The sequence below is a fragment of the Pelobates fuscus genome, chromosome 11 (genome assembly GCF_036172605.1).
Source record: "Pelobates fuscus isolate aPelFus1 chromosome 11, aPelFus1.pri, whole genome shotgun sequence".
NCBI classification, from domain to species: Eukaryota; Metazoa; Chordata; class Amphibia; order Anura; family Pelobatidae; genus Pelobates; species Pelobates fuscus.
This window is the reverse complement of record NC_086327.1, coordinates 101,210,413-101,223,593: the sequence shown is the minus strand read 5'-3', so window position 1 is coordinate 101,223,593 and position 13,181 is coordinate 101,210,413. Positions and strand designations below refer to the sequence as shown.

General features: G+C 38.1%; 2 protein-coding genes across 2 annotated transcripts in view; both read right to left on the bottom strand.

The window, feature by feature from the left end:
* The window catches only part of LOC134576932 (olfactory receptor 5I1-like), a 61,421-nt gene that overhangs the window by 38,254 nt on the left and 9,986 nt on the right, over positions 1 to 13,181 (bottom strand). The window lies entirely within an intron of this gene.
* LOC134576929 (olfactory receptor 5G29-like) lies at positions 5,975 to 6,910 on the bottom strand. Its single transcript, XM_063435597.1, has one exon. It carries the CDS (start codon positions 6,908 to 6,910, stop codon positions 5,975 to 5,977), a length of 936 nt encoding a protein of 311 aa, XP_063291667.1.

Genomic DNA, 13,181 nt, shown 5'->3' with positions numbered 1-13,181 from the left:
GTATTATACTGATAATATCATTGGTGAAATGCCAGTTTATGTATGAAAAATGGCAAAAAAAACTAATATAAACAGTACTTTTGGCCAGGGTTTGTGACTAATTGGCTACTAAAAAAGACTGGACAAACCCCATTTTGAATACTGTGGGTTGTCTACTTTTACAAATGGTATGCCATGATGGGGTTAATTTTCATTCCTGGGCTACCATACGGTCTCAAAGTGAACATAGGCCCAGCAAATCAATCTGGCAGATTTTCAAAGTGCAAACATGGAAAGGGGAAAGCCCTACATTTGACCCTTGTAAGTTTGCAAAAACACATAAAACATGTACATTGGGGGCACTGTTGTACTCAGGGGATGTTGCTGAAAACATATTTTGGTGTTCTTTGTCAGTAACACATAACAGGAACTGAGAATCCATGCGTAAAGTACAATGTGATAGAAAAATAACACAAACAATTACTACCCATAAGTTTGACAAAAACTGGTGGTAGAATTAGTGCATGGAAAGTGTTAAAAAGAACACTATTTTAAAAACCCTAGGGTATATACTTTTTCAAAAATATGTGGTTTGATGGGGGTAAATTACAGTGACCTGCTTAAAAAATGTCCCAAATAGGACATGGGTGCATGATGACCAGCTGGGAAGATTCATAGTTGGAAAACTGTATTGTGCACCTTTCAAATAAGGTCTTTTAACCCCCAGAACCCAACACACCTATACATGGGTGGTAACACTGTACTCTGGAGATACACATATTGGGGTGTTCTTTGGCAGTAACCCTTAAAGTTCTCAGTACATGTATTCTTAAATTGCTATGTGTATCAAAACAAAATCACCAATTATTTTTTTTTTTTTTAATTTGTCATAGACTGGTGGTAAAATGGTTCCACGAAAAGAGTCAAAATACCCCAAGTTTAATACCTTAGTTTGTCTTCTTTTAAAAAAATATATACATGTGAAGGGTTATTCATGGATTCCTGACAGATATCATGTTACAATGTAACTTTTGTTAATTTTGAAAAAAAAAATGGTTTTGAAATAGCACAGTGCTACTTGTACTTATTGCCCTATAACTTTCCAAAAAAAGCTAAGAACATAATAACATTGGGTATTTCTAAACTCAGGACAAAATTTAGAAACTATTTAGCTTGGGTGTTTTTTGGCAGTTGTAAATGTATAACAGATTTTGGGTGTCAAAGTTAGAAAAGGTGTGTTTCTTACATTATTTCATCATATTTTACAATTTATTTTAGAGTAAATTATTTTATATGATGAAAATAATGGTATCTTTAGAAACACCATTTAATGGCGAGAAAAACAGTAGATAATATGTGTCGGTACAGTAAAAGAGTAAGAGGAAAATTACAGCTAAACACAAACACTGCAGAAAAGTATATACAGCCCTGGTCCTTGACGGTAAGAAAATTTAAAAACGGTCTGGTCACTAAGAGGTTAAGTAATCTTCACAATTTAAAATTATTGTTTCTCCTCCTTTATCCGCCTACAAATCACTAGATCATAATTCTCCTTCAATTGTTTTAACGCAAATTTGTATTTTCTAGATAAATCCTCTTTACTGTTTTTATTATACCGTTTTTAAAAATCAATTTGCTAAAAATTGGAATATGGTCACCTTTTTCCCATGTTGGTTAAAACATTAAGAATCTCCACCATAATCTCCACCAAGATGCCTACACCATTCATGTGTAGTAATATATGGACCGGTGGCACCAACAGTAAGGCATCTTTTGTGCTTTGAGTGCATTGGTTATGTTTTAAAATCCCCTGAGTTTCTGGAGAGTAAGAGCCGAGAGATCTGTGAATAGCTACAGGGTTTAAAGGGACTCTATAGTCACCATATAAAAGCAAGAAAGACAGGTCCCCCAGCCTTCCTTCTTGCTTTTATATGTACTTTCATTCATTAAAAAAAAAAATTCGAGGTGTTTTTATATTAAAAACTTACCTCCGTTCCAGCGCCGAGCTCCCCGCTAGGCCGCGCCCCCTTTTTCGTCAAAATGACGAAATCGCGGGGCCCAATGGGACGGCTTCGCGCTGCACCAATCGCGTTCTTCATAGAGCGGCATTAAATGCCGCCCTATGAAGAACCTGAGCGCTTTACCGCGCATGTGCGCGGAATGTGCGTTCGCGAGCTGAGCTGTCTGACTGACAGCTCAGCTCGCTTTCTAAAATTATCAATAAGGGGGGGGGGCTGCTGTCCCCCCCCGGCCCCCACCCCTGTGCGGCGGGTGGGGGCCCTAAAATTCTCAATGGGGGGGGGACCTACTGCCCCCCCGGCCCCCACCCCTGAGCGGCGGGTGGGGGCCCTAAAATTATCAATGGGGGGGACCTACTGTCCCCCCCCCGGCCCCCACCCCTGTGCGGCGGGTGGGGGCCCTAAAATTCTCAATGAGGGGGGGGACCTACTGCCCCCCCCGGCCCCCACCCCAGAGCGGCGGGTGGGGGCCCTAAAATTATCAATGAGGGGGGGACCTACTGTCCCCCCCCGGCCCCCACCCCACGCTTGTAAAATGACAAAGAGCACTGTGATTGGATGGCTTGAAATCCATCCAATCACAGTGCTCTGTGTCATTTTACAAGCGTGGGAAAATTCCAAAGAACTTTCCCACACTTGTAAAATGACAAAGAGCACTGTGATTGGATGGCTTGAAATCCATCCAATCACAGTGCTCTGTGTCATTTTACAAGCGTGGGAAAATTCCAAAGAACTTTCCCACGCTTGTAAAATGACAAAGAGCACTCTGATTGGTTTAAACCCACCAATCAGAGTGTTCTTAGCCTAATTGCAGGGCGGGGCAAGGCTTTATAAGCCTTTCCCACCCTGCGGAGCTCAGTCTGCGCGGAGCCCTCCATGGGTGAAGATGGATTATTTCTTTTGCGCTCGTTTTTTTTTTTTTTTTTTTAAATTGCGTCGGTTATTATGGATTTTTATTTGGCCTTTTTTGGGGCTGAAGAAAGAAGATTTTAGAAGAAAGAAAACATTGAATGGTAAGTTTTTTTTATCTCTTTTTTTTTTTTTTACAGGTTTTTAGTTAATGTTCCCCCCCTCATTATTTTTAGGGTGAGGGGGGTAGGTAGGGAGATATTTTTTTTGGGGGGGAGTGGGGGGGAGGGTTAACTAGGGTCCCCCCCTCCTTTGTATTTAGGGCCCCCACCCACCGCTCAGGGGTGGGGGCCGGGGGGGACAGTAGGTCCCCCCCTTATTGATAATTTTAGGGCCCCCACCCACCGCACAGGGGTGGGGGCCGGCGGGGACAGTAGGTCCCCCCCTTATTGATAATTTTAGGGCCCCCACCCGCCGCACAGGGGTGGGGGCCGGGGAGGACAATAGGTCCCCCCTTATTGATCATTTTAGGGCCCCCACCCGCCGCACAGGGGTGGGGGCCGGGGGGGGACAGTAGGTCCCCCCCTCATTGATAATTTTAGGGCCCCCACCCGCCGCACAGGGGTGGGGGCCGGGGGGGACAGTAGGTCCCCCCCTTATTGATAATTTTAGGGCCCCCACCCGCCGCACAGGGGTGGGGGCCGGGGGGGGGGACAGTAGGTCCCCCCCCTTATCGATAATTTTAGGTGGGGGCCGGGAGGGGACAGTAGGTCCCCCCCTTATCGATAATTTTAGGGCCCCCACCCACCGCTCAGGGGTGGGGGCCGGGGGGGGACAATAGGTCCCCCCCTTATTGATAATTTTAGGGCCCCCACCCGCCGCACAGCGGTGGGGGCCGGGGGGGGAAGGAGAGTAGGTCTCCCCCCCCCCTTCAACCACTATTGTGGACAGTAAGCGTCCCTGTGGGTTCGGGCTTCAGCTGAAGCTGAAGCTGTCAGCTGAAGCCACGCCCACAGCAGTGCTGACAGGCTATCAGCACACAAAGCGCGTTCACAGTGCTTTGTGTGCTGATAGCCCGTCTGATGCATTCACCCAGAATGCATCGGACGAGAGGCCTTTTTAGGGCCTCTGAACTCGGAAGTCCCTCTGGTGGCCGTCTGATTGACTGCAACAAGAGGTGTTCCAAGCTTCCAATGTAAACACTGCATTTTCTCAGAAAATACAGTGCTTACAAGAAAAAGGCTCCGGGTAGCTGTAGCACTCACCTGAACAACCTCATTAAGCTGAAGTTGTTCAGGTGACTATAGTGTCCCTTTAAGAACTTTACAGGTAATTTCAACTGTGCTCTGGAAGCTTTCATGAGAGCCACCTTGATGTGATAGTAGTGGAGCTGGGCCAGGACAACTTTTGGGGCTTCTGCTGGCAGGAATCTAGGTTTAGATCCGGCAACTTTATTTCTACGGGGGTGCCATGTGGCCAAATATTCTGCCTCTTGGGCAGTCCCGCAGGTCTACTAGCTTGGCCTAGCATTGCTTGAGCATGGTCTGCCATGCAATTTTATGTTATATTTGCCCATGCAATGATCCATTCTGGCTGTCCTCTCCCAAGGTCATTAAGGTCTTTCCTGAGGTCTGATATGGAGATGTTGAAAGTGCAAAGGAGCTTGTCAGACATCTAGTCTAGGCAGGTCTGCTGCAAATCTTGCATGACTGGCAAGCTTCTAGTTGTCAGAGTGCTTTGGAGAGTCATGATGTCATGCCCTGTCACCATCTTGCTCTCCCTCATGTGAGCTGGAAGGTTTCAGTGTCTGGGATTGGACCGTAAAGAACATGTTTTTTTTCCCTTTTCCAGGGTGCTTCTTCCCCATGTGTTGGAATATTCTTGTTCTGGCTAGCAATGCTTAGTTTAACCCCTTAATTGGGTTGAAAGGAAGTGGAGCTCTAAGCCATTGCAACCGTACACGTCATCAGCTAGGCCATGCCCCCCAAACATTTCAAATACTTTAGGTTTTCAACTTTTGCACATGGTATGCCATAACAGATGGTAATTTTCATACTTGGGCTGTCATATAGTCTCAAAGGCCCAGCAAGCCAATCTGGCAAATTTCAATATGTAAAGACTGAAATGAGCAAGCAAGGTCTTGATTTGACCCTGTAACTTTCCAAAACACCATGAAACCTGTATGTAGGGGTAATTGTGGTACTAATGGAATATCACACGATACAAATATGTGTGTTTTATTGGAATAAAAAATCTAACAATATTATGACATTCACAGTTAATATGCCATGTAAAACTTGGAAAATAACAAAATACATTTAGTTTTCTCACACTTTTGGAAATTTAATCCCTATTAAAATTGTGTTTCATATATAAATATTTCATGAGAAATAAAATTGATATATAATAAAGGTGGGTGCACTTAATATGAAAGCGATACATCATTTTAAAACAGACATATGCCTCAAATTCTACGTTTTATTTTGGTCAGAACTTGTACAATTTTCTACGTCCTTAAGGGGTTAAAGAGATGATTTGTCAAACCCAAAAAAACTCCACCTTTCCACGTTTCCATCCCTATTTACTGTTGCAATTTTTAAGCGCATTAAACGAATCAACAAATTAATGTACTGCATTAATTTATGTCCATGATGCAATTCATATATTACTTTATTTGGCTATGCAAACATTAATCATTATGATGAAATGTTGAATAGCTGCAAGTTCGTCCAAATTGCAGTTCATCCAAATATGAATGCACAAGTTTTTTTCTGTGTGTGAGATTCCATGTATGAATGCATGTATGAATAAGAGAGGATGTGATTGTAAAGTAATGTAAGGTTGTTTATGTATTATTTGTAATGTAATGTGTGTGCATGTATGTGTAAACATGAAATAGATTTTGTGTATATCTGTGTTTGTATGCATTTGTGACTTTGTAGAAAAGATCAAATAGAGAATTTCTTTCTTGTTTTGAAAAGTTTTCAAACTATTTTTTTTTTAAAAAGCAGTAGAATCTAAATGTTACACAGGTTTGGAATAATACAATTATAGCATAACTAGTACTAGTAATACTTTTAAAATAGAATATAGAATTATAATTATTATAGTTTTACTGTGGAATAAATCTAGTATTTATGAACAGATATTATAAGAGACAGGGAATGCCGAATGGCAAGTTTGACTTCATTATTTCTCAGACTGTATATGAAAGGGTTTAATAAAGGTGCAATAATTGTATACATAAGAGAGACCAGTCTTTCCTGATACTTTGCATATTTAGTGTTGGGTCCAAGGTACATAAACATCCCAGATCCATAAAATATGGTAATGACCATAAAGTGAGAAGTGCAGGTTGAGAATGCTTTATTACTTCTGGAATAAGTTTTTAGAATTGTTAAGATAATAAGTGTGTATGAAATAATTGTTAGCATCAGTGAACCAACAATAATGCTCCCACCCGTTATGAAACTAACAGTCTCAGTGATCCAGATGTCTGTGCAAGCCAGTTTCAGTACTGATGGGAAGTCACAGAAGAAATGATTGATCGTACGATCATTGCAGAATGGTAAACTGAATGTGAGGGCTGTGTGTATGAGAGAGTTTACTGCAGCAATAAGCCACGATCCACCTATAAGCTGGATACAAACTGTATTATTCATTATAGTGCTATATAGGAGTGGGTGACATATAGCATTATATCGATCATACGCCATAGCTGCAAGCATGCAGCATTCTGTTCCAACAAGAAGAAAAAAACAATACATTTGTAGAGCACAGTTGTAAAATGAGATGGTTTTATCCCCTGCTAGATTTGACAGAAGTTTGGGTAGAGTGGAGGTCACATAACATATTTCCAAAAAGGAGAAGTGTGTAAGGAAAAGGTACATCGGAGTGTTGAGAATTGTAGTAAGTGTATATGCAAGAATGATAGACGTGTTTCCAAGCACTGTAATGATATACATCAATAAAAACATTATAAACAGCAGTAACTGAAGATCTTTGAACTCTGAGAATCCCACAAGAATGAATTCAATTATTATGGTATAGTTTCTCACATTCATTTTATAGATTCAGTCTGTTAATAAAGAAACACAAATATTGGTATGAGATCCTTTTACCATTTTCCTAAAACTTAATATAGCACATATTAGAATAACTAATGTATAATACTTTTTAACTTGTTTAATATGTTTGTGTTGAATATGTGACACTGCGCATTTCATGAAAATAAATTAATTGATTTTGTTAATATTGTTAAATTTATGTTTATTTAAACTGGTGACATATGACGGTAATGTTGCAAGGGAATAATTTTACTTTATTACAGACAGACAGAAAAACATGCAGGTGGAGTTGATCAACAAACAGTTAAATAGATATATAGATGATAGATAGACAAGCAGATAGATGAAGTACAAAATTCACAGAAACCCCATGTTCTTCTCAAACATTTATGGGGATTATTATTATTTTTGAGAGAGACCAGAAAGAGTAAATGACCTGAGAGCTTACACTCTACTAAATGAGAGTTTATTCATTAATAACTTTATTCATTCCCCATAACATTGAATCTATTTGATGGTCTATAATAAAAGAAGGTTTGGAGGGATTTCTATCACTGAAATAACAGCTCTAGTAGTAGACCACATTTACGGCTCGATTTAATATTGTTGGATAAGCTTTCCAGACGATTGAATATTTTTGGATAAACTTTTCAAATGACTTTTTTTAACATAATAAAATATCAAAATAAATATCACATATAAAAAAATATAAATACAAAATATCAGTATATTTAACAAATATAACTATTCTTCATAATATTAAAGGGACACTGTAGTAACCCAAACCACTTCAGCGCATTGAAGTTGTCTGGGTGCAGTGTCCATTTTGCACCTAGTGCTGCAATTTTAAACATTGCAGTTCCAGAGAAACTGCAATGTTTACGTTGCAGCTCTAAGTCTGCCCTCAGTGGTTGTCTACCAGACAGCCACTGGCAGCGCTTCCGGAATCGTAACGCACTTTTGGTTCATTATCTGACTCTGGACATCCTCCTGCTCTGCATGAGGACCTCCAGCGGCAGATTTTCCCCATAGGAAAGCATTCATTCAATGCTTTCCTATGGGGAGGTCTATTGCGCGCGTAGCATTTGCCGCGCATGGGCATTTGCACCCGCTCATCTCGGGACGGAGGAGGGGGCTGAGCTTTGACCCAGTGCCGAGGGACATCAGTGCTGGGATCAAGTAAGTAAATAAAGGGTGTTTAACACTTTTTTTTACCTGGTTGTAAGGGGCACGAGGGGAATGGGGGGAGGGGGAGCAGAGCAATTATTCCAAATTTTAAATCATATGGCCTTGGTACAATAATATAGAAAATACCATTTAGTTATTTGTTAGCTCTAGTGAAATATCTTCTGATGTTAAGATTGTTAAAGCACATTGTCATACAGTCACAGGGTTATTCACTAAGTGAGAAATCATAGTGAATTTCAAAATTAAGTTTAAAATAACCAAACTGGAAAAAATTCTGTCACATAGCTTTCAGTTCAGCTACTCTGACCTTAAATTTGAGATTTACTTTAAATTCACTGTAAATTTTCACTTTAGTGAATAACCCTGTTAGTACCAACTTCACATTACCGTTAAGTAAATATTTATTTTATTTATACAATATTTTACCAGGAAGGATACATTGAGATTTCTCTTGTTTTTAAGTATCTCCTAAGTACTCAGTGATCGCTTTATCTCTTTTTCTCTACTGAAACTAATATGCTTCATCCACTTATTATATTGCATTACATGTGTTTACACAATAATGTATCCCACGGTTTTGTATAATCAGGACAATAAAGCTCAGTTTGTAAAACCCTGAATGATTGCAAAATGAATTTCCTCCGCTCGTCATTGTATATTTTATTTTATTTAAAAAGCAAACAATAAAAAAAAACAAAAAAAAACCACACGCACGCAAAGTGTGATTTGTTGGGAATTTAAAGCACATTCAAAGTCAATGTCAAATGATGGGTATGTTTTAGAATTCACTATTTTTGCGTAAAATGTGAAGTTCTCTTGGAATTCAGCTTGAATTATAACAATTCGCACTTGCCATGCACATACATATAAAATTAAGCGCTACTCCTGGGCAGCAGCAATGACTATAGTACACATCAGTCCCAATAAATACGATATAATCCAAAGAAAAGAGTTACCTGGACACTATCCCAAATTCCCATGCACATTTAAGCTAGAGGTTTTTTAGTATTACTCCAATGTCCATTTAAGTGTAAGATCACCTGCCATGTCAAGGTAAAATCTCTTACGTTAGTCCAACACTAACAACTTACCTTGCTGCTCTCAGTTAAAAGGTAAAATCTCTTATGAGACAGAGAGGGATATTTTTCTAACCCTTTACATACGTATTAACCCTTAATAGGGAACACATGGGTGGAAGGCAGCACTGTAACATGCCTGTGTAATACAAAAGCAAATACAAACATACAAAATTAAGCCCTGCGCTTAAACTCTCACTACTCCTGGGTGGAAGCAATAAGTATAGTACACATCAGCCCCAATACATATAATAAAAAACAAAGAAAATAGTTACTAGCACACTATCCCAAATCCCTATGCCTATTTAAATAACTGGAGGTTTTTAAGTATCACTCCAATGGCCATTAACCCCTTAACACCGCAGCCAAATGTACAAGTTGTGAACGAAACAAAACGTAAACAAAACCTGGCATTTGCGCTATATGTCTGTCCAACCGTAATTCACCTCTTTCATATTAAATGCACCCCCCCTTATTATATATCATTTTATTCAGGGGAAACAGGGCTTTCATTTAATATCAAATATTTAGCTATGAAACATAATTTAATATGAAAAAAATGGGAGAAAATAAGATTTTTTTTTATTTTTTTCGTTCTTCATGACATTTTAACTGTCAATGTCATAATACTGTTTGCTTTTACTGCAATAAAATACACATATTTGTATTCAGCAAAGTCTCACGTGTAAAACAGTACCCCCTATGTACAGGTTTTATGGTGTTTTGGGAAGTTACAGGGTCAAATATAGCGTGTTACATTTGAAATTGAAATTCGCCAGATTGGTTACGTTGCCTTTGAGACTGTATAGTAGCCCAGGAAATAAATTTACACCCATAATGGCATACCATTTGCAATAGTAGACGACCCAAGGTATTGCAAATAAGCGATGTCCAGTCTTTTTGAGTAGCCATTTGGTCACAAACACTGGCCAAAGTTAGCGTTTGTATTTGTTTGTGTGTGAAAAATGCAAAAAACGCCAATTTTGGCCAGTGTTTGTGACTAAGTGGCTACTAAAAAATACTGGACATACCCCATTTGCAATACCTTTGGTTGTCTACTATTGCAAATGGTATGCCATCATAGGGGTAATTTTCATTCTTGGGCTACCATAGGGTCATAAAGGCAACGTAAGCAATCTGGCGAATTTTAATGTGAAAAAAATTAAACACAAGCCTTATATTTGACGCTGTAATTTTTGAAAACACCATAAAACCTGTACATGAGGGGTACTGTTGTACTCAGGAGACTTCGCTGAACACAAATATTTGTGTTTCAAAACAGTAAAAAGTATTGCAGCAATAATATCGTCCCTGTAAGTGCTGTTTGTGCGTGAAAAATGCAAAAAACTTCACTTTTACTGGCGATATCATGGTTGTAATACATTTTACTGTTTTGAAACACTAATATTTGTGTTCAGCGAAGTCTCCCGAGTAAAACAGTACCCCCCATGTACAGGTTTTATGGTGTCTTGGAAAGTTATAGGGTTAAATATAGTGCTAGCAAATTAAATTCCCTATACTTTCGGCATGGGTGGTCAGGCAGGTCCCGCTAATTGTAATTAATTAGGATACCTAATTATGTAAAATTATTACATAAATATATGTGTAGAATTAATATATGTATATATATACATATGTGTATATATACGTATATATATATATATATTTTTTTTAATATTTTTTATTTATATATAGGTATATATATAGTGATATATACGTATATATTTATGTATATAGATATATATATTATTTCGTTATAAGTGTATTTTGATATAAATATATATATATATATTAATATCAGAATACAGTTAGAACGAAATAAAACACATCTATATATTTTTTTATATTTTATTTTTAATTATTTTTTTTATTTAATTTTTTTACGTATTTACATATTAATTTTTTTATATTATTTATAAATATATATATAACAATAATTATATATATATATTTAATCAGTATCAGTCTACGTGTAATTTGATATTAATATATATATATAATTATATATATATTAATATTAAAATACACCTAGACGGTGTATGTGTATGTGTGTATATGTGTATATATATACTTAGATCATATATATATAATATATATATATGATCTAAGTATATAATTTATTTATTTTAACACTGTTTTAAAACATTTTTATTTGATTTTCAGCCAGCAGGGGGACCAACTGTCATTACAGTTGGTCCCCCTGCTGGCAATGCAGCAGGCAGCTATACCGGCCATGTGATTGTGAGGTCCTCGCAAGGACCTCACTCTCACATGGCCGGGAGGGCTCCTGGAGGGCGGACGTGCCGCGGGGGGCTCCCTGGGAGTCCCCCGAACCGCGATCGCCGGCGTGGGACCGCCAGCGACCGGGTAAGTTACTAAAAAACGGAGGGCGTACTATTACGTCCGGCGGCGTTTAGAGCCGCTTTTAAAAGGACGTAATAGTACGCCCTCCGGACTTAAGGGGTTAAAGTGTAAGTTCCCCTTCCAAGTTAAGGCAAAACCTCTTAGGCGAGTCCTACACTAACAATTCACCTTGCTTCTTTCAGCTAAAAAGTGAAATCTCTAATGATAGACGAATATGCTTGCACATTCATAAGAATATAGGTAACATAAAATAAATATAAATAAGCAATAGCAAAAATACAGGCGATTCAGATATACCTATATGGCAATTACAAATATAAACAAACACAGATATTTTATTAAATCCAAAATGTAAAATCAAGTTGCAGAGTAAATCAAAACATATAGTAATTACCTGGGTGTGAGCTGTTTTATTTCTTTCAGCTGATAAGATATCTTTAAAAACATGTATATAGTGTCAGTAAGTATGTATCTTATAGAGATAAGTATTCTTAAAAATAATGTAAGTCAATTTTCCCACTTGTCCATTGAAACATTTCTAAGTATAATTAAAGTAAAAAGTTTGAGATAAGTCATTAGGTCTTACTTGGTGCATGAATCCTGCTTGCTGGAGACGTTCACGTACCTGTTTTCTGGGTGATGCACATTGCATTTTAATAATTCTTAAGTATCTCTTGGGGGTAAATCCCATATGTTCTAGGCTAAACAAGTAAGAACGTTTCTGAATTCTCTTTATAACGTAGCAAAAGTGACACTTGAGTCCATATGACTCTTCAGTAAGTAAGTGTCATCAAATACAAAACGTTACATTAATCAGTAGATTAAAATCAACTGATTAATATATATGAGTATTTATATATCATTTAGAAATATTATATAAAATACATTTAGAATCAAGTTTTATATATATATATATATAGATAGATAGATATATAATTTTTTTTGGTCAGGGACAATAAGTCGAGTTATAGTAGTGATGGTGTAAGTCGGTTGTGGTGTGCCAAAACCATTGTTTGGATAGGCCTGTGAAAATGGGACCCATCAAAATTGAATGGCTTGATAACGGGAGCAGTGGGTGGGCTTAAACTGGCAGTATCTGCCGAGAAGAAGGGGCGACCTGTGTTTTTAAATGCCGGATAGCCCCTCCCACAACTTCAGGTCCCGCCTACAGGCTCAGCCTTCCTATTTGTTGTCAGGGACAATAAGTCGAGTTAGTAGTGGTGGTGTAAGTATGTTGTGGTGTGTCAAAATCGACGTTTGGGTAGGCTTGTAAAAAGTTCAACAGTTTAAGACTAATAGGTGTTGACATTAAGTAACCAATACTTCAAATGTCTACCTCACATCTTTCTCAGGTTAAGGTATGTGTCTGATGTATGCAGATGATTTCCCCAGTCCGAGGCATTGATGATGTGTACTGGAATATTTTACTAGAGATTGCAGAAGCAGCACTTATTCTAAAAGAATGATCTGAAAATATTGAAGGTTGTATCCAAGTAGTTTTAAGTAGTGAGTTAATTTAACGTTAAGCTGGCAAAAGTATGTGAACGCCACTATGCTATCAATTAAGTACGGATTAACAATTTAAAATTTTAAAGTGAGTTTATTGAAAATGGCCAGAGCTCTAGAATATGAACGGTTGG